The sequence below is a fragment of the Chlorocebus sabaeus genome, chromosome 13, assembly GCF_047675955.1.
Source record: "Chlorocebus sabaeus isolate Y175 chromosome 13, mChlSab1.0.hap1, whole genome shotgun sequence".
Taxonomy (NCBI): domain Eukaryota; kingdom Metazoa; phylum Chordata; class Mammalia; order Primates; family Cercopithecidae; genus Chlorocebus; species Chlorocebus sabaeus.
The window spans coordinates 90314612-90336986 of NC_132916.1; the positions used below are offsets into that span (position 1 = coordinate 90314612).

Here is a 22375-nt window from a genome sequence, read left to right on the forward strand (position 1 = left end):
AAGTAGCATACATGTAATAACTTTTCTGAAAGGTAGAAAATACGTTTAGGATTATTTGCAAAAATGCTACTTTTTAACTTTTTCCTAAAAATTTATATGTTATAGCCGTGAAGCTTAGATTTTATTTAACAAAAATCATATTCATACTATTTAATATAACATTCTTTGCCCAGGCCACATGCCTTTTCTTGCATTTGAATTCTTTTCTAAGGAGTTTCCTCGAATTTACTGGCATACTTGAGAAGCAGGTAGAATTTATCCTTGTTTATAGACTTAAGATGTTTGGAGTTTCATACCAGGGCACGGAGCTAATGAAATGCCCTTTTCTAGGACCATTTAAGGGCAAGTGGTTCTGTGACCTTAAAAGCCTGCTTGGTAGATGACTGGGCGTGGTGGCTCTCACCTGTAATCCCAGCAATTTGGGAGGCTGAGGCAGGCGGATCACCTGAGGTCAGGAGTTCAACACCAGCCTGGCCAACATGGTGAAACCCTGTCTCTGCTAAAAATACAAAAATTAGTCACGTGCGGTGGAACACACTTGTGATCCCAGCTACTTGGGAGGCTGAGGCAAGAGAATCACTTGAACCCAGGAGGCAGAGGTTACAGTGAGCTGAGATTGCACCACTGCACTCCAGGCTGGGCAAATAAGACTCCACCTCAATTAAAAATAAAATAAAATAAAATAAAAAGCTTGCTTCGTAGTTAAAATCTAAGTCAAGGTCATAACTTCAGAGATGAAAAAAGCCTTCTTTGCTACTTTGAGAACACTTGATTATTTTCAGCATATTAAAGTACTAATTTTGTTGGCTTTAAAATATAAAAAAGACAGATTATATGGGTTCTTTTCATTCTGGATACTGATTATGACTTTTTAAAGTATGTTTTCTTTATGTTGATCTGATTTTAATAGTTAACTATCAGTCTTGTCAGGACTCTGCTTCTGTGATAGTTAATGATTTATTTACCTATATACAATAAAAGTTTTTTAACATTCTTTCACTGGAGATTTAGAATAGCTTTGTTAATTTGCTATTAAATGACTTAAATTACATAAAATATGTATTCATATATTTGATGTCTACATTTTATATTTTCGAAGTAAAATTCTAATGCATATTATTTATCATGTTCTCTGTTTCATTCTACACTTAAAGTACAACTTTTGTTTTTTAATATTTAGAGATCTTTTGTTAACTGTGCTTCTTAGCTTAAAACATTTTTTTACTCAAGCTAAAAACATGTGAAGCATAAATGATTCTATCTAACATGGACACAAATTTAATGTTGGAAAATATGGGTTTGGTTTTTGTGCCAGATTTTTAGTGGTTCAGTCTCTGCATACTTTCCACTGTATGAAAGAAATGGTATGCCTGAGGACAAAGAAAAGATAGAATTATTTCTGGATATTTAATTTTTAAGAACCTTTTTTAATGATGTAGAAAAAAGTCAGTTATTTCCTGATATATTTAATTTTTTCCATGTCACCCAAGAGATAACATATCTTAAGAACCATTTTTAGTAATGTAGACTTCATCCAAACACACAAGACAGCTATGTGCATTTATCTTATCTTTATCACCTTATTCATGAGGATTTCTTCCCTTTGCAAAGATGAATGTCATACACCTGTGTAACTTCTGAAGCTTTAAAATTTTGTTTTGTGTTCTAGAAGTTTGTGTAATATCTGGGCTTTCTTTCTTTCCTCTCCTTGTATAATTTCACATACCTGTTATTGCAGAGGTAGCCTAAGTTTGGATGATTTTCGGTAAGTCTTGAGCATGTGATTCTTTTCAGTATTAAATGTTTTTAGAAAGTACATTGTGAACAACCTAATAGAAATAAAAAGGAAAAAAATGAAACACTATAGTATTAACTGCCATTATATCCTAGTTATTTAGGATAATCTTTTAAAAGGAATACCTACTTTTAGTCTAGATATGTCCTCTTTGAAATAGCATGATATGTCATCATAAAATAAAAATGTCCTGATACTTCAAAGATATTTTCATTATTTAATTTGTCAGTATCTTGTTTTTTAAGGCTATTGACTCATTTTTGTTCTTGTTAATTTTGCTAAATTAATTTTAGAATTATTTATGTTTAAATAATTTTTTTTTTTTTTTTAAGAAGTATCATGTTTCTGTATTTCTGGGCATAATCACAAGTGAGACTTTCTAAATTTCATATTTCAACAACCCCCATTATTTTGTAATATCCATGTTGTAGAGACTAGAATAAACCATTTGGAGTCTAGAGATTTTAAAAATATTTTGTTAACATTTTTATGTCTTGGGAAGCATTTTTTTTTTTTTAAATCAAGGACAGTTGTGTCTACAGTTCTTGTTTTAAAAAACCCTAATTGTATGTTTGTTTAGATAAAATAATCTAGTTTAAGTACCCCTTTTACTGCTTACTACTTACTATTAGTGCTTTTCCAGAAGTTTGATTTACTTCTTGGATATGTGTAAAATACATATTACTACATATTGGTGTATTTGAAACTTGATTAATTTTCTTTCTGTAATTATATTATTTCAGTAGATAACTTAATTTTCCTCACAGGAGTAATAGCTATACACTTGAGCATTCAAAACAAACTTTCTCAGATGATTTTAAAGTAGTCATTTTTATTTGGATATCTGTTGTAAGAGCAGCATTACATAGTGAACATGACTTTATTTTATTTTATATATTTTTTCAAGATGGAGCCTCACTCTGTCGCCCAGGCTGGAGTGCAGTGGTGCCTTCTCGGCTCACTGCAACCTCTGTCTTTCGGGTCCAAGTGATTCTCCTGTGTTAGCCTTTGCCTGCCACCTCGCTTGGCTAATTTTTGTATTTTTAGTACAGATGCGGTTTCGCCATATTGGCCAGGCTGGTCTCGAACTCTGGACCTCAGGTGATCTGCCAGCCTTGGCCTCCCAAAGTGCTGAGATTACAAGTGTGAGCCACTGTGCCTGGCCTTGAGCATAACTTTTAAATTGGATAAAAGTTATGGTTTTAGTTGCTGAAACATTGGGCAGTAGGCTAACGGACATTTTTGCTACTTTTAGCTTATTTATTTTGTTGCTTTTCAGCTATTTCTGCTTTCAGAAATTCAACTTTAAAAAATTGCAAAACCAACATTTAATATTTATGGCAGAGCAGACTGCTTCCTAGGGCTACATTTGCTTTTATCCCTATGCTCATTGCTAACCTTTCCCTTTGGCACTATTATTTTTCTTAAAGTTCCTTCTGAAAATGAAGTAGTGAGAAAACAATAGTTGACATTTTTTTCTGTTGCATAATTTTAGTACAGTTACTCTAAAGGGATGTTTTCCGTTTTGAACAGATCTTAAGCATTTTTTTTATCTATTTCAAAATATCGCAATAAGAACTATATTCCACTAGGGGGCTCTCATATTTTAAAAATTTTAATCTGGTTAATATTTTGAAGTTAATAGGTAAATTTTGAGTGTTTATAAATAAATATTGTCCCGTTTATTCATCCACCAAATTTAAACTTTAAATACTATGTCATTTTTGGCTTCTGAGATGTTACTTAATCCATGGATGAAAACTCCAAAAGTTATGTTAGCTGTACCTTTAGTTTATCATTTTCAAAACTATTTTTCTTTTTTTCTAAATAATGGTTTTCAATAAACCAGACTGTTGTGATAATTTGCTATGTACTTGATACATGTTTGTTTAATATTCAGGAACACACAGAAAAGGGGAGAATCATTTGGAATCAGCAGAATAGGTAGCAAAATTAAAGGAGTATTCAAAAGTACCACAATGGAGGGAGCTATGTTGCCTAATTATGGTGTAGCTGAAGGTGAAGATGATTTTGTAAGTAAAATGTATCAATTTGATTTATTTATAACTTCACACTTACTATAACATAAAAATTAGAGATACTCATTATTTTCCTTTTTTTTTTTTTTTTGGAGAATCTGTATTCTCATACTTTCCCTTTATCTTCTTACTTCAGACTTCCTTTGTATTTCTCATTCTTTAATTAGTTGTGATAGTTTCATGACGTGAATCTAATTTTTAAAATTCCTGGGAACTATGTTATTGCTTATTAAGGCAGAATGGTTCCTGTTAAGCTGAGACACTTCTAATATTCAGTTTACCATCTTTTGGTTAAGCTTCAAATTCTGATGTTACCTTTTTCCTACCATGTGCTCCAGGTATACAGAGTTGCTAATAGATGCTCTATCTCCTTGCTTACTTAAACTGCGGTCTGTTGACAAGCAGCATTGGCATTACCTGGGAGCTTGTATAAATACAGAATCTCAGGCACTCTCCTAGACTTACTGAATCAATTTGCATTTTAACAAGATTTCCAGTTGACTTATATGCACATTTTACTTACCATGCTATTTTATTTCTCTGTGTCTTTGTCCTGCTTGAAATGCCCTTCATTTGTTTATTGACCTGGAAAATTCATGTGCATCCTTCAAAATGCAGCTGTTCCCCATAAACCTTTACCCAAATCCCCAAGTTGAACTGAACATTTCCTCCTTTTGTGTCCCTATTATATTGTATGTTAAAACTTATACCATAATGTATTTGAAGTTATATGTTTATGATTGTCTTTTGTATCACATAGTGCCATAAAGGCAAGTATTGTCTCATTTGTACTTTTTATTTTTATTGAATAGAGATCTTGGATTCTCATTTTGTCTTTTAATGACCCTGGGCACTGGGGATGAAAACAAGATTAAGATGTAGACCTTGGCTTTAAGAAATTCACTTAACTTGGGTGTAAAAGGGATGTTTAGTACTGATTGGATTGATGATGACCAAGAAGGAGGAAAGGTGGGGAGACAGCAGTAAACCCTTTTCTTTTACCCCTTCCTTTTGACCTTTGTCCCATTGCCTTGATGTAAGGGTCACTGATTCTTCATAATAATTTAAATGGAATAAAATGTTATTTAAACCTTTTTTATTAATTCAAATAAAGCAGTTTTTTTATGCCTTTTTTTTTTCCCTATAAGTGTGGGTATTATTATTATTTTTTTGAGATGGAGGCTTGCTCTGTCACCCAAGCTGGAGTGCAATAGCACAATCTCAGCTCACTGCAACCTCCGCCTCCCGGGCTCCTGCCTCAGCCTCCCGAGTAGCTGGGATTACAGGCGCCCACCACCATGCCCAGCTAATTTTTGTATTTTTTTTTGGTAAAGATGGGGTTTCACCATGTTGACCAGGCTGGCCTTGAACTCCTGACCTCGTGATCCACCCACCTGTAGTCCCAAAGTGCTGGGACTACAGGCATGAGCCACCGCACCCGGCCTTGGTGTGGGTAGTATTTTTATGCTGGGTGTGGTGGCTCACATTTGTAATCTCAGTACTTTGGGAAGCTGAGGTGGGAGGATTGCTTGAGCCAAGGAGTTCAAGACCAACCTAGGCAACATGGCGAGACCCTGTCTTTATAAAAAATTAAAAAATTAGCTGGGTGTGATGGTGCACAACTGTGGTCCTAGCTACTTGGAAGGATCACTTGAGCTCAGGGGGTTAAGGCTGCAGTGAGCCATGTTTGTGTCACTGTACTCCAGCCTGGGTAACAGAGTAAGAGCCTGTCTCAAAAAAAAAAGTGTGGATAAAAGAAAGTAGATCAGAGAAAATCTTTTTCAAAATAATGTTTATGTTTTCTAATTTTAAGCATATTTTCAGTTTTTAAATAATATAGAACAGTGGAAAAAAATTAAATGCCGTGTACATGCATAATCTTACCACCCAGTAACCACTTCTATTAATAGTTTGGTGATTTTCTTTAAAAACAAACAAACAAAAAAACTTTCCCTTTTCACCCCGGTAGACTAGACTACATTTTATATATATAGTTTGCTATCTTTTCTCTCTATTCAGTATTATAACAAAAGTATTTAACCGTATTATTACAAACTTTTAAAACATAATTTTTTGTGGAGGAAGATGTGTTTTTTATTTTTTGCCTCCCCAATTGCTTAATACACAAGCTGTACTTTAGCTTCAGGAATAGGAGGCTATCTTTAAAAAGCTGAGAGAATTTGCTTTGTTTTGTGGTGACCGAAGAAGAAGGAAATTCTTGATTGGGATTAAAGATAGTAGTAACAGAAAGTTGGAGAAGCAGGCAAACTAATGTTTAATACTATCAAGGGAAAACTCAGGGACAGTGAGGTGCTAACGCAGACTAAAATGATGCCATTTAGGATTTAGAAGACACTATGCTAGTTCTAACTTGTGGGACCTTGGGGAATCATCTTTGTCTTGTTTGGAAGTTGAGGGAAAAGAAAAGTTTCCAGTTTCATTGCCGGGTGATCCTAAATTGGTTTGTGATCCTAAGTTGGACATTTAGAATGACTAATTGGAGACTTAGGAGACATTATCTCAAACTCCTGACCTCAGGTGATCCACCTACCTTGGCCTCCCAAAGTGCTGGGATTACAGGCGTGAGCCAACATGCCCAGCCTGACATTATCTTTCAGAACCCTCGTTGTGATCATTTGGCGGTAGTGCCTGCTTGCTGTGTGGTCTTGGGCACATTCGTTAATTTTATTATGATTTGTTTCATCACCTTGAAATGGAGGTAATTTTATCTTTCATAGGGATGTTGTAAGGAGTATTAAGCAAGTAATATATACGAAGCACTGAGAACAGTACCTTGCACATAGTGAGTCCTGTAAGCACATCAATTCTCATAGCTGTGTGATCTCAAGTTAGGGATTAAATTAGCATCCGTCCATATGCTGGCCTGGGAACCAAAGCCTAGTATATAAGATTGGGTCAGGGCTGGGTATGGTGGCTCATACCTTTAATCCCAGCACTTTGGGAGACTGAGGCTAGAGGATCACTTGAGTTTAGGAATTCGAGACCAGCCTGGGCAACATGGCGAAATCCTGTCTTTACAAAAATAGAAAAATTAGCTGGATGTGGTCTACACAGGAGGCTGAGGGAGGATCACTTGAGCCCGGGAGGAGGAGTTTGCAGTGAGCCTGGCAACAAAGTGAGACCCTGTCTCAAAAAAAAAAATTGGGTTGAAAAATTGGGTTGGTGTATCAGAAAATGTATTTCTGTCCAAGTTCAGAACTGGCTTACAAATGTACTTATGGAATATAATATGCCTGTTGGTAACTTGGCAGATATCTCTGTACAGGAAAAGAATAGTCAGAAATATTAACATTTCTTGAGGAAATTTTATTTCCATCTTCCATAATCCCCATCCTCTTGGTAGAGATAGCAGGTGTTTGGAAACGAAAAAGTATTTGAAGTACTTGATTTTCCTTTGTTAACATTTTGATTACAATATTTACTTATTTTCAAATAGCATTAAAGGATGCCCTGAAAATTCTTAGAGAAATATTTCCCTAGAGATTTTTCTTTAGGCTTTGATAAAAATACCATTTAAGTAGTAACAGTAATAAATTGCAAAACTTTGTCCCTTTACATTGCTAAGAATTTTGTTCTCCCATTTTGTTTCTTAGATGGATTCTGAGGAGCTTCTTTTAATTTAAGAATGCCCCCCCCCCCTTTTTTTGGCTTTTAGTCAGCATTTTCAACAAATTCTCTGTTGTTGTATGATTCACTTTCCCCTCTCCTCAGAAGCTAGATCCATTAACAAAAATATACTTGTATTAACCATGGAAAATGCTACCTTGAACCTCAGGTTTTAAGCATTGGGTGTTTCCCTCACACATCTCTCTGTGTTTCTTCCAAGATTGTAAGAAGGTAACCTTGCCTTTTAAAAGGCAAAACCCAACATCTGTCATCTGTTTTTATAGTTTTGTTTTTTAAGGTCTTGAAGTTGTTTTCAACAGAGCATTAAGAAGTCTTCCTAAGATCAGTGAGAGTCTTATTAGAGATTTTGGAAAGCCAGTTTAGGATGAGAACAGAAAAAAGCAAAGCGGGAGCCAGGTGTGGTGGCGCACGCCTGTAATCCCAACACTTTGGGAGGCTGAGGCGGGCGGATCATGAGGTCAGGAGATTGAGACCATCCTGGCTAACACGATGAAACCGCGTCTCTACTAAAAATACAAAAAATTAGCTGAGCGTGGTGGCGGGCGCCCCTACTCTCAGCTACTCGGGAGGCTGAGGCAGGAGAATGGCATGAACCTGGGAGGGAGAGCTTGCAGTGAGCAGAGATTGCGCCACTGCACTCCAGCCTGGGCGACAGAGCGAGACTCTGTCTCAAAAAAAGAAAAAGAAAAAGCAAAAGCAAAGGGGGTTTGTGGGGGAGGAAAGAAATTTCCTTAGAAGAGAGGTAAGTACCCGGGGTAAGAGGAAAGCACTGAGAGTGAGGGTAGGGCTAGAATTCTGGAAATAAATTCCTCTGTACTACTGATTTGCTCTGACTAGGCTATTCAGAATTCTTTTAAGTGCTACAGACTTTGACTCATTGCCTTTAAAAAGGTGTGTTCCAGATGAATGCATTTCATTTATAATATTTTGCACTTTCTAACATGAATAAGAGATGTCTAGGTGAGTCAGTGTTTATAATATGCCAGATTCAAATAATCTCTTCCTATTTAAAAAATGGAGACAGTTATTTCCGTCTTCCTATGTATCTACTTCTAGAACATGTGGTTTTGTTTTTAAAAATAATTGTTATTTCATTTTTTCAGTATTTAAAAATATTTAGCATTTTAAACATTTATGTTGTTAAAGTTTAAGAAGTGATGAAATAAAACTCTTAATTCTGTAGAGGTGGGTTTCTTCCAGATGTTTTTTTCCAATTTTTTGTTACTTATGTTACAGTTTTTACTTGGGTCTTTTTTGTGGTTAAAAAATTTTTGGAGTAAATATTTTTATTAAAATAAATTTCCAAAAATGGAATTACTTGTTTGAAATCATTTTATGACTCTTTATAGATACATATTGCCAAAACACTTTCCAGAAGGGTTGTGCTGGTATACCTTGTAACCGGTAGTGTGGCACAGATCTAGTTTATCTGTGCAGTCTCCATGAATGACTGCTATCATTTATAAAATTTTACTTCTCGAAATGAAAAAAATACCAGAACTTCTTTACTTTTTATTTCTTATCACAAAGGTTGAACAGTTTCTATATTTGTGTATTTTACATTTTTTTTTTCCCTAATCTCTGAGGTGTATATTCTTTATCTTCTATTATATTTTCTTTCTTTCTTTTTTTTTGAGACAGGGTCTCACTCTGTCACCCAGGATGGAGTACAGTAGCACGAACCTGGCTCACTGCAATCTCAGCCTCCTGGACTCAAGCAATGCTCCCACCTCAGTTTCCTGAGTAGCTGAGACTACAGAGGCGGGCCACCATGCCCAACTAATGTTTTAAAAATATTCTGTAGTGATGAGGTCTCACTGTGTTTCCCAGGCTAGTCTCAAACTCCTAGGCCCAAGCAATCCTTCCACCTCAGTCTCTGTGAAAGTGTTGGGCTTATAGGTGCTGTCCCCAGCCTATTATATTTTCATATACAGATGATGTAAGAAAACTTGGAGTTGATGCTAGTAACTTGTTCTTAGCTTTTTATCTATACTTTTTCAGTAGAAAATTTAATATCACCTAGCTTTTAGAGTCTTAAAAATTATCAGTTGATATGGGCATATTACTTTATACTTGTATCTCATATGCTATAGTTCTAAAGGTATTGGGAATATTAAATTTATCCTGGTAATTTTTTTTCCAGATTGAAGAAGGTATTGTTGTAATGGAAGATGATTCTCCAGTGGAGGCTGTGAGCACACCTAATACTCCCCGAAACCTTGCTGCATGGAAAATTAGCATTCCATATGTAGACTTTTTTGAGGATCCCTCCTCTGAAAGGAAGGAGAAAAAAGAAAGAATTCCTGTGTTTTGTATTGATGTTGAAAGAAATGATAGAAGAGCAGGTAGGAAGCTTTCTGAGCACCTTTCTTAAAAGATACCCATGAATGAGTCTGTTGTTAGCAAGTGTGATAAACATTTTGCCACTTCTAGCTAGCAAATATGGCTGCATATCCAAAAAAGAAGTGTCCAGAACAGAAAATTGAAAGAAAGCTTAGGATGTCCTAAGTTATCTTCATAGCAGTTAACTAACTCATTCAATCAGCACTTATTGAGTGATGCCTGCTAGACACCTGACAGTCCATCAGGCATTCAATGTAATATTCTTTTAATGGTTTTGTTGCCATCATTAGCCATTGTACTTACTTAATTATCATTAATCCATATAGCACTATATCAGGTATTATTCTAGTTTAATTAAGACAGCGTTTTCTCTCACCCATTTTGTGGACTAATTAGAATTGATGAAAATATGGCCAAACATGCTGGCTCACGCCTTTAATTGCAGTACTTTTTTTGGGAGGCCTTGGCCTTGGGAGGCCAAGGTGGGTGGATTACCTGAGGTCAGGAGTTTTGAGACCCACCTGGCCCACATGGCGAAACCCTGTATCTACTAAAAATACAAAAATTAGCCATGCGTGGTAGTGCGTTCCTGTAGTCCCAGCTACTCTGGAGGCTGAGGCATGAAGATTGCTTCAACCTGGGAGGCGGAGGTTGCAGTGAGCCGAGATTATGTGACTGCACTCTAGCCTGGGAGACAGAGTGAAACCCTGTTTCCAAGAAAAAAGGACTGATGAAAATATGGCTAAAACTACAGGTTTTCTTCATGTTTTGCTATACTTTTTCTTTCGGTTATTTCAGGTATAGACTGTAATAGAGACCAGGGTTAACAGCATCTGTAGCAGGATAAACAGTCACCACTTTAAAGTCCCACTTGTAACATGATAAAAAGAAATCGAATTAAAAAATAAAACAGTGACCACTTTGCACTTTTTCTAAGAAGTGGGGCAGTGAGTATAACGAATAGCACCACATTTTGAGAATGATGAGCAGAAAATAAAGTTGAGCTCAGGAAGAGGGAGTTATGAGGAAAGAAGGAAAAAAAGTGGCAATGTTAAAAAATGGTTTTGAGAGGATAAGTGGTAGGGTGAAGATCAGTGCTAATTATTTTTATTTTGCAAAATGTATTAGATTTTCTGATTTTCCTCAGAAGTTGATCCTGTTTCAAGAACATGAGACATAGAAATTGGGAGGGAAGAATGCCCACAGTAGCTAGTTACAATTTTTCCTATCATAACTAAATATCAGGCAGAGTCTTACTCTGTCCAGGTCTTACACCATACTGCCTGATTTTGCTGGAATTACTGTTCAGTCTTACTAGTTGCTGTTCTTTCAGCATTCTGACAGGTGGACAGCTAAACTGTTGTTAATTCTGACAGGTGGACAGCTAAACGGTTGTTAAACTGAGTCAGATTTCCATTTCAAACTTAGTTTTGTTTGGAATATACTTTTGTTTTTGCTTTAGGACAACTATTTTTAATTTTTATGCTTTATCTTAAAAGGTTAATTAATTTAACATAAATTATAAATTCATGGCTCAGTAATTCAAAAATAAAAACCCAAAAATCTTAAAACTTGTATTTTATTTTATTTTTTAATTTAATTTTTTTTTTTTTTCTTTTTGAGAGGGGGTCTTGGTTTGTTTCCCAAGCTGGTGTGCAGTGACGTGACTGTGGCTCACTACAGCCTCGACTTCCTGGGTTCAAGCGATCCTCCCACCTCAGCCTCCTGAGTAGCTGGGACTATAGGTGCATGTCACCATGCCCAGCTAATTTTAAAACTTTTTCGTAGAGAAAGGGTCTCACTATGTTGCTGAGTCTGGTCTCGAACTCCTGGGCTCAAAGTGGTCTTCCCGCCTTGGCCTCCCAAAGTACTGGGATTACAGGTGTGAGCCACTGTGCTGGGCCAAAAGCTTGTATTTTAAAGATAATTTTTTTGTCACCAGTGCTGCAGACTTCTACTGTCAATGAAATGTGCTCTTAGAAACCATGATCTATCAGGGAGAAAAAAGTATATCATTTAGTGTATTGATTTTATGTGGGTAACAAAATAACAATTTCAGCATTAAAAACCTAGCCTAAATATACTATGGATCTTTTAAGACCAGTGTTGAAGAAGAAAACTAGGATTTGCTTTATATGTTGTGATCAGGTTGATTTTTTTCTAAATAGATGTGTTGTTTTGGATGGTTGTGGTATTGCTTCACTCGATCTACTGCATTCTGAAATCTATGGTAGAATGATGTTAGATGTTAACAATAACAGTTAACATTTATGAGGTATTTACTCTGTGCTATGCTGTGCTATGCACTGTACAGAAGTGCTTTGTGTGGATTATTTTAGGTGATAGACACAATTATTGTTATTCTGCATCTACACACTGCAAGGTACACAGTGGTGTTACTCGTTCAAGGCCACATCGTAAATGGGGGCAAGGTGAACTGGGATTAGAATAGGCAGTCTGATTCCAGATTTACTCTTTAAACCATTACTATGTGCTGCCCAATTTAGTAGCCACTAGCTGCATGTGGTAATTAAACTCTAATTAAATTGTATTAAAATTTCAGTTCTTTAGTTGCATTAGCCGCCTTTCAAGTACTCAGTGGCAACATGTGGCTAGTAGCTAGTATATTAATGCAGATCCATGGAGCATCTTCCTAACTGCAGATAGTTCTATTGGATAGTACTGCTTTATACTATATTAAATTAGGACACAATATGGTAAATGTTTGAGAAACCCCAAATCAATAAAAAACTCTTATGAAATACATCTTTTGGTGACAGTTTAAAAATAATCATAATTGCATAATATTTTAAAGTTTCTGTCAGCTCTGATTCTGTTATAGAAAAAGTATATTTGAGATAACTTCATAGATGAAATTTATTAGTCACTTGTAGGTAACTAAAATATGGGATAAAATGTGTTAATAATGTTATGCCAAAAATAACAAATTACGACTGTGGAATGATGTCCAGCTTTGTATTCTTTTTTTTTTTTTTTTTTTTTTTGAGACAGAGTCTCGCTCTGTTGCCCAGGCTGGAGTGCAACAGCGCGATCTCAGCTCACTGCAACCTCTGCCTCTTGGGTTCAAGCGATTCTCGTGTCTCAACCTCCTGAATAACTGGGACTATAGACGCCTGCCACCACGCCTGGCTAATTTTTGTATTTTTAGTAGAGGCGGGGGGGTTTCACCATGTTGGCCAGACTGGCCTCGAATTCTGGACCTCAAATGATCCACTCACCTTGGCGTCCCAAAGTGCTGGGATTATAGGCGTGAGGCACCGTGTCCAGCCAGCTTTGTATTCTTAATGTATTAAATACAACATTCTTTTAGGGTTTTGAAATTATTTGTTACTCAGTGTGTGTGTACTCAATTTACAGTTGGACACGAACCTGAACATTGGTCTGTCTATAGAAGATACCTTGAATTCTATGTACTTGAATCAAAACTAACAGAATTTCATGGTATGTTATTCTTTTTGGATAAAACATTACATTTCAGCATTAGCATTCTTTAAAGCTGTGATACCAGATTAATTTTTTTATTTTAAGTAATTGAAATACAAGAAATACAACATTGACGCTTGTGTACACTTTTATTGATAACGGAAATGTACTGTTTATCTTCTTATTTTTATTTATCTGTATATTTAAAATTCTTGCAATGCATATTTATGCTTTTTTTTAAGTAAAATCAAAATTTTAAAATAGCTGTTTTAAAACTATATTTTAGAAAGGGCTCTCTGTTTACTCTTTTTTTGTTCTTCCTGTCTCATCAATGTATTTATTTTAGTTAATATCCGGGATATAGTTACAAAGAATTTCCAGCTTTTTTTTTTTCTTGTATGTAGCTTGGTGAATTTTATTTGTGTGTTCTAAATCTTTTTATTTTAGAAAAGCTCCGTAGAGTGTCCCCTGATCCAAATTCAGGTTGGTTTTTAATTGAGAAGGGTAAGGAACATTCCTTTCTCTGATGTAAGAGCAAAGCCTGTGATAAGGGTGATTATTATAGGAAGATAAAGAATATAAGGTCCCACTCCATATTTTTGCCTAGATTTTGAGTTTGTACTTGTGTTCAAATGGTTTTATCTTTCTCTCTACCAATCTGGTGCAGGACCATCGTCATTCTTTCTCTGAAAACTACTTTTTTTGTTTAAGACTGAGAGAAGACAATTTATCTCCATACTTTTCTTTTTTGATACTAAAATTTCTAAAGCCAGCCCTATCTGAGAAAGCACATTCACCCACCCTTCCTTCCTTCTTTCCTTCCTTCCTTCCTTCCTTCCTTCCTTCCTTCCTTCCTTCCTTCCTTCCTTCCTTCCTTCCTTCCTTCCTTCCTTCCTTCCTTCCTTCCCTCCCTCCCTCCCTCCCTCCCTCCCTCCCTTGTTTTCTTCCTTCCTTCATTTCCTCATTTCCGTCTTGTTGCTCAGGCTGGAGTGCAATGGCACGATCTTGGCTCACTGCGACCTCTGCCTCCTGGGTTCAAACGATTCTCATGCCTCAGACTTCCGAGTAGCTGGGATTACAGGCATGTGCCACCACGCCCAGCTAATTTTGTATTTTTAGTAGAGATAGGGTTTCACCATGTTGGTGGCCTTTTTTTTTTTTTTTTTTTTTTTTGAGATGAGTCTGTCTCTGTCACCCAGGCTGGCGGGCAGTGGTGTGCTCTCCACTCACAGCAACGTCCGCCTCCCAGGTTCCAGTGATTCCCCTGCCTCAGCATCCCAAGTAGCTGGGATTACGGGCATTTCCCACCACGCCTGGCTAATTTTTTTGTATTTTTAATAGAGATGGGGTTTTACCACATTGGTCTCAAACTTCTGACCTCAAGTGATCTGTTCACCTTGGCCTCCCAAAATGCTGGGATTACAGGTGTGAACCACTGTACCCAGCCTACATTTTGATTTTAAGCCATTTATATAGCATTGACAAAATGCTATCTTTTTTCCCTATGAGAAATTAGTTATTTCTTTAGTAAGGTTTTGTCTAATAGAATCTCACCAATTTCAAAACAATCTCATAATAATTTTTTGAAGCTGTTTTACTAGGATAGAAAGCTAAAAAATCTACATCAAACAGTGATTGTTACAAGAGTGATATTTTTGTTTATCAGTAGACTCAAGTTCTTTGATCTGGACTTCTGACTTGAAGCTCTCTGGTTTTGTGAAGATTATTCAAAGAATAATGTCACATCTCTACAAGGCAGTATTGCTAATCTGAATGTGCCATAGTACATTTTAAATCCTAATTTAAGGTTTTAAAAATAGTAGCAGAACACAGTAATAACTATAATATATGCTAATTTCAGGTACATTTCCTGATGCCCAGCTTCCTTCTAAGAGGATCATTGGCCCCAAAAATTATGAATTCTTGAAGTCTAAGCGGGAAGAGTTTCAAGAATATCTACAGGTATAGCATCAACTGTATTAATTCCAAATGTTGCTAATCATAGCATTCTCTAATTTGTCTCTTTTTCTCTTTGTACATATGTGCTTCGGTTTATAAATACCTGTCCATGTGGATTTTAATTTAAAAAACATTTTTCCATGTGAATTTTAGAACAAATTTTTGTCAAAAGTATATTCCTTCCCCCTTTCCAAATTGAATGAAATACAAGATATTTTCTTAGGGTGAGAAAAATCTTTACTTAATTTTAGGCTAGTTAAAACTTTGTATAGGACATTAAAAAAAGAAACTTTTGGTGTAAAAGATTAGATGCATTTGAAGAATATTGGATAGTATTCTTAGAATATTTGTTACTGTTCTGTTTTCTGTTTGATTTCTGTGTTTAGCTTTTTCTGAACGTTGGAGTCTTCTATGTTATTCCTTAGTCCCTTTTCTTTTGGGTTCATAGATATTTTTCCAATTTCCTGGGATCAACCCTACCATTTGCTACGTGGAATTGAATTCCATTTTTCTCAGTGTGTGCACGTTACATTATGTTAAATGTATGGGTATATTATTTAAATACATGGTACAGTCATCATAAAAGTTACTTGAGACATCAGGCTCTCCAGGATTAATAACCATCTTTCTTTATCTAGTGCTTACAAGGGAGGATACTTTTATTTATTCAAAAAATATTTTATTTGGGCATGGAATTTTATATTTTAAAAAAATTGTCGATTCAGTTAAATTTGGATGCTTCCTAGCTGAAAAGAAATACTTTAAAATTAAAAATACTGAGCAGTGTCAAGGAGTATTTACACTTTATTTCCTCTCTCTGAACTGTTGAATGCTTTCAACTCCAAGTTGAAAAAAATATATATATATATACTATGTAAATTTTTGGTGATGTGAAAATTGAAATATGAAATAATTAGCTACTGCAAGGATGTGTTTGGATAAAACATAAGGCCATGTTTTTGTTGATACTATTAACTCTTTATTTGAACCAGCTAATTATTTCTACAAACTAGAGTACCTCACTCTAGAAGAAATATTTTCTCGTAATATGGATTTAAATTAGAGATAGCTGTACTGGTTTTTTAATGTAGATTTCTGCTTATAAAGTTTTGTAACTGTCTCATAGTTAGGAAACTATTAGGTAATTTTGGGTTAATTTTGGCTTTTAAAAGTCTTTTTTTTTTTTTTTGAAACGGAGTTTTGCTCTTGTCATCCAGGCTGGAGTGCAACGGCACGATCTCGGCTCATTGCAACCTCCGCCTCCTGAGTTCAACCGATTATCCTGCCTCGGCCTCCCAAGTAGCTGGGATTACAGGACCCCCCCCCCACTCCTGGCTAATTTTTGTGTTTTTAGTACAGACGGGATTTCGCTGCGTTGGCTAGGCTGGTCTCGAACTCCTGACCTCAGGGATCCACCTGTCTCAGACTCCCAAAGTGCTGGGATTACAGGAGTGAGCCACTGTGCCTGGCCCGTGTTATCTTATTAGAAAATAGTGTTGCAGGAAGAACAGACAACAGATTTTTCACATTTCCACATCTAGTTTTCCTGCAAAACCCTTTATGCTGACTTCTAAAAATTTATCGAGACAATTGTATCATGCTATCATATTTTTCTATAGTTTAGAAACTGGGAAATAATAGTAGCTGATGTTTAGTTTTACTTCCTGTGTGTCAGATACTGTGCTAAATGCTTTATATAACAATACTATAAAGTCGGTAGTGTCGTTATTTCCGTTTTATAAGTTAGGAAACTGACTCTTGGGCACTTTAGGAACTTTTCTAGTGTCACTTAGGTGTTTTCGATTTAGGTGTTTTCCAAGAATCTAGCATGTGGAAGAGCCAGAATTTGAACCCATTCATATCTGACTATGAAGGCCAAGGTCTTACCTACTATCCTATACTCTTCCCTCTAAAAATGCAGTTGCTTTGTTATTATTTTAAATATAAAGTAGCTTTTGGGGATTTAAAATTTTAAAAAAGTTAAAATACAGTTTTGATTACGCTTCTAGATTTCTAAACTGTTTTTTCCCTTTTTTTTTTGTTCATTCAAGAAACTTCTGCAGCATCCAGAACTAAGTAATAGTCAACTTCTGGCAGACTTTCTTTCCCCTAATGGTGGGGAAACACAATTTCTTGATAAGATACTACCAGATGTAAATCTTGGTAAGTCAATTTAAGGAATCATTATAAGAGAATAAGCTGAAAAGAATCAGCATTTTCAGATTAATTTAGAAAAATATTTATATACTATAGCCTATGGTAAACTCCGAGGGCCCTTATTTCTGCATTTAGAGAGAAATTGTCAGATGCTGACCTTAATCTGTCCGTTTGGAGTTTTGATTATTTAAGCAGTCACTTCTACCCATTTGTCCTCATCACAGAAAATTATATTAGTCAATGTATTTATAAATTTTTTTTCTTAAATTTAAATATAAGAAAAGTAGAGATTTTAGCATAGGTTAATCAGTGTTTTCATCATACAGTATATGAATAGCTGTGGTATTTGAAATTTCTCATTAAATATCTCAAAAAGACTAGATCTGTTGACATTTAACTTGGTTTAAGACTGTTGCATTTTTCCACATCTTTAAGTTATATCATGCTCGCTCTTCCTTTTTTGTATTATAAAACCTAATTTTTGGGTCACTTGTAGTAGTAATTTAGGTAAGTAAACTTTGTGTAAACTGACTTTTAGTTAACTTGAATTAATCTTAATGTCATTCTGAGCAAATTTCATTTCATGGTACTTCCGTACATGAATTTTATTTAAAGTTTAAATGTTGGCTATAAAACTGGCATGGAATGTGCACATGAGATTGTGGTAACATTTCTGCTTTGAATATCGTTGTTAATTTGTTTTGAAGTTTTCATTAGTAACTTAGAAAAATAATCTAGGTTTTTGATCTTTAATTTCGAAGTAACTTTATAATTAGTAAAACCATTGTGCAGTTAGTAATTGCCTTATTTCTACTAGTACTATTGTAAAGGAAATTAAGATGTGTCAGAAAGCTTATATTTGCTCTATTTTTTAAAATACTAATTTTTATTATGACAGATATAGAATCTGTAGTCAAAGCACAGTCTGCTGGGTTACTGAAGACATTATTATATTTTTACTATTAGAGATGGAAGTTAGTATTTCCTGAAGATAATGTTTCAGAAAGTGTTTTTGTGTTGTAATACTCGAGCGCTTAATTTCAGCTATCACTTTTGGATGAACTATTTATTATAGTTTGTCTAAATAGCAACGAGTTCAACAGAAATCCAGATAGATCATCTTCTCTAACCACTAATATAGTACATACGTTATAAGTACATGTGTAAAAAATAGAAATATAAAAAAAGGATTCAATTAAATGTAGTCTGAAATTTTCCAAAGAATCATCTCATAAACCCTTGGCATGCCTCCATTCTGTTTTAAAAACTGTTCCTTAATTACTATTCCACCTGCTGGTTATCAGTGATTGGATTTTTTTTTTTTTTTTTTTCTGTGGTGGAGTCTTGTTCTGTCACCCAGGCTGGAGTGCAGTGGTGTGATTTTGGCTCACTGCAGCCTCCACCTCTCAGGTTCAAGCGATTCTCCTGCCTCAGCCTCCCAAGTAGCTGAGATTACAGGTGCCTACCACCACACCCAGCTAATTTTTTGTAGTTTTAGTAGAGATGGAGTTTCACCACATTGGCCAGACTGGTCTCGAACCCCTGACCTCAGGTGATCCATCTGCCTTGGCCTCCCAAAGTGCTGAGATTACAGGCGTGAGTGAGCCACCATGCCCGGTCAGTGATCTCGTTGTTAACAGAGACATCTTCTCACTCCTCAGTCTTCTTGACCTCCTTTGCAGCATTCTTTCCTTTAGAAATTCTTTGCCTTTGGCGTTCATTATTGCATATTATTCTCTTAACTGTTTCAGTCCCATCACTACATTTCCGTTCTACACAATCCTCCCTTATCTCTATACACGTAAATATAGATGTTTTCCAAGCTCTGTCCTCAACTTTCCTCTTGCCAGTCTCCACAGAACCTATTATTTTAATTTTTACCTATATGTAAATGTTTATTTTTCTTTCTTTTTTTTTTTTTTTGAGACAGAGTCTTGAAATGTTGTCCAGGCTGGAGTGCAGCGGTGCCATCTTGGCTCACTGCAACCTCTACCTCCTGGGTTCAAGCAATTCTCCTGCCTTAGCCTCCCTAGTAGCTGGGACTACAGGCGCACACCACCACACCCAGCTAATTTTTATATTTTTAGTAGAGATGGGGTTTCGCCATGTTGGCCAGAATGGTCTCGATCTCTTGATCTCGTGATCTGCCCACCTAAATGTAGTCTGACCTTTAGTTATACCTTTCTGATACCCAGTTGAATGTCACCATCTGATCTCCTATTATCTTTTCAGAACCAATGTGTAATTTTGTTAATGATGCTACAGTCATTTCAGTCATGCTTGAATTTTTACCATTACCTCTTGGATTTTCTCTCCCATGCTGTCACTACACATCTTTTTTTTTGGAGATGGAGTCTCTGTCTGTCACCCAGGTTGGAGTGTGTTGGTGTGATCTCAGCTCACGCAACTTCTGCCTCCTGGGCTCAGGCGTTCCTCCCACGTCAGTCTCTTGAGAACTACAGGTGCGCACCACCATACCCAGATAATTTTTGTATTTTTAGTAGAGATGGGGTTTCACCATGTTGCTCACGCTGGTCTTGAACTTCTGAGTTCAAGTGATCCACCTGCCTCAGCCTCCCAAAGTGCTGGGATTACAGGTGTGAGTCACCATGCCCTGCCTTACACATCTTTTTAGTTCCCAGATTCTGTAAGTTTTTCCTATTTGGTGTCTAACTCATGTCTTCCTCTTCCTTCCCTTTACTCTTTCCTTAGTTCAGTTTTCATTGCCTCTTATTTGAACTGTACTAAGTTTCCTATCTAGTCTCCTGGATTCCCATCCTCCTCCTGCCCTCTATCAGTTTATCTTATATAACACAGCCAGATTAATCTTCCTAAAGTGCATGTTTGACCATATCTAAAATCCTTTGGTCTTTCTCTCTTTATTAACTTAGGAAATCTTTATTGTTTAATATGGAACCCTCTGAAAATCACTATGTGCTTTGATACCAATATATCTTACCAGTATTATTTCTTACTACTTCCTTTCATACTTTAATAAAATTGAATCCCTTATATTCTTTTGCTCCAGTGCCTTTGTTTATACTCTTTTCTTCTACTTTAAATGCTCTTCCATATTACCCGCCTTTGAAGATCCAGCTGAGAGAAAGGAATGGCTGGTTCTTCATAGGGAAACAGGGAAGCCTTTCTTAGGAAGGTATAATTTGTCTAATCTTGAAAGAGTAATATAAATCAGCAGGAGATAGATGAGGAGATCATTCCACTTGGAGAGACGGGCATGTACAAGAAGCATGAAAGACGGAATCAGCTGGTAATGTTTGGAGTATCTTGAACGTAGAGTACATGTAAGAGTGAGACTAGAAAGATAAGTCATGGCAACATGTGTCATGGTAAGGAATTTGTACTTGATCATCTAGGCAGGGAGAAAGAGATATTGATAGATTTTAAACAATGAAATCTCATCGGATTTAGGTTTCAGAAATCCAACTCTGGCAGCAGTTTGAAGGATGATACTAAAGGTACTTAGAATCGTATCTGGGAATAAACCTAGTAGCGTATGTGTGTGCATGACCATTATAGAGAAAATTGCAAACTTTTATTGAGAGATGTTAAAGACGACCCAAGAAAATAGAAATCATATTCATTGTTTAGAAACCACAATATTGTAAAGATGTAAATTTTTCCCCAAGTTGATTTCTAGCTATAATACAGTCCCAATCAAAATCAAACAAGTTGCATATGTGTATATACCTTGAAACTGAATCTGTAATTTATATAAACATGCATAGGACCAAGTAGATAACACACTTTAGAAGAAGAACAAGGTTGGAGAGCTCTATCACATGTCTTGACTTATAATACTAAATTAATCAGTAGACCCTGGAACAGAACAGAAAACCCCAAACCGATCTGTATATCTGTGGACACTTGATTTGTGAGCATGGCTCTGCAGAATGGGGAAGGAGTCAACTTTTCAAGAAATGCTACCGGGACATTGGGTATACATTTGAACTCTTATGAAGTAGCCATATTTAAGTAGACTAGAGTCCTATATAGAAACCTGTAAAGATATTAGAAGATTGCAGAGATAGATCCATATATTTACAATCAACTAAATTTGACAGAGGTGTCAAGACATGGGGGAATGGATACCCTTTTCAGTAAATAGTGCTGGGGAAACTGGATATCCATGTGCAGAAGAATGAAACTAGACCCCTATCAATCATAATTAAAAAATCAAACTCATAGTGGATTAGACTTAAATGTAAGACCCCAAATTATAAAACTGCTAGAAGAAAATAAGGGGAGGATGCTTCACGACTTTAGTCAAAGATCTTATGGCTAAGAGTTCAAAAGCATAGGTAGCAAAACAAAAATAGACAAATGGGGCTAGATTAAACTATTAGGTTGGTGCAAAAGTAATTGTGGCTTTTGCCTTTTTTTTTTCTTTTAAACAGCAAAAATCTCACTTTTGCACCAACCTAATAAAAAGCTTCTACACAGTAAAGGAAACAAGCAGCAGAGTGAAGAGACAACTGTAGAATGGGAGGAAATATTTATGGATATTTTACCTGTATGTTTTGCAACTATTTAGCCTGTACAATGGGAGAAAATATTTGCAAATATTGCAAATTCAATTAGAAGACGATACAGTAGAAAAATGGACAGAAGAAAAATAATTTCACCAGCCTGGGCAACGTAAGTGAGACCCTGACTCTACAAAAAACAACAACAAAAAATTAGCTGGGTATGGTGGCATGCATGTGTAGTCCTGGTTGTTCCAGAAACTGAGGCGGGAGGATCACTTGAGCCCAGAAAGTTCGAGGTTACAGTGAGCTATGAGCACAACCTGGGTGACAGAGTGAGACCCTTTCTCTAAAAACAAAAGAAAAAACACTTCACAAAAGAGGAAATCAGATGGTCAATAAATATATAGAAAGATGCCTAATTTCATTAATAAGGAAATTCAAATTAGAATCATATTTGGGAAACACCACATTCACCAAAGTTTTTAAAAGTCTGATTATACTAA

At 35.9% G+C, this 22375-nt stretch overlaps 1 protein-coding gene across 9 annotated transcripts in view; it reads left to right on the forward strand.

The window, feature by feature from the left end:
* SNX14 (sorting nexin 14) overlaps positions 1-22375 on the forward strand; it is a 108604-nt gene that overhangs the window by 52079 nt on the left and 34150 nt on the right. For 5 of the 9 annotated variants that reach the window (XM_038002232.2, XM_038002233.2, XM_038002236.2 and 2 more), the window contains exons 16-21: positions 1739-1765; positions 3696-3828; positions 9626-9827; positions 13204-13287; positions 15131-15231; positions 17280-17391. In XM_038002232.2, the coding sequence (XP_037858160.1) occupies positions 1739-1765; positions 3696-3828; positions 9626-9827; positions 13204-13287; positions 15131-15231; positions 17280-17391 (659 nt within the window). The remainder of the gene's footprint in view (positions 1-1738; positions 1766-3695; positions 3829-9625; positions 9828-13203; positions 13288-15130; positions 15232-17279; positions 17392-22375) is intronic. The other 4 variants (XM_038002235.2, XM_038002238.2, XM_038002239.2 and 1 more) reach the window with 1 other exon arrangement.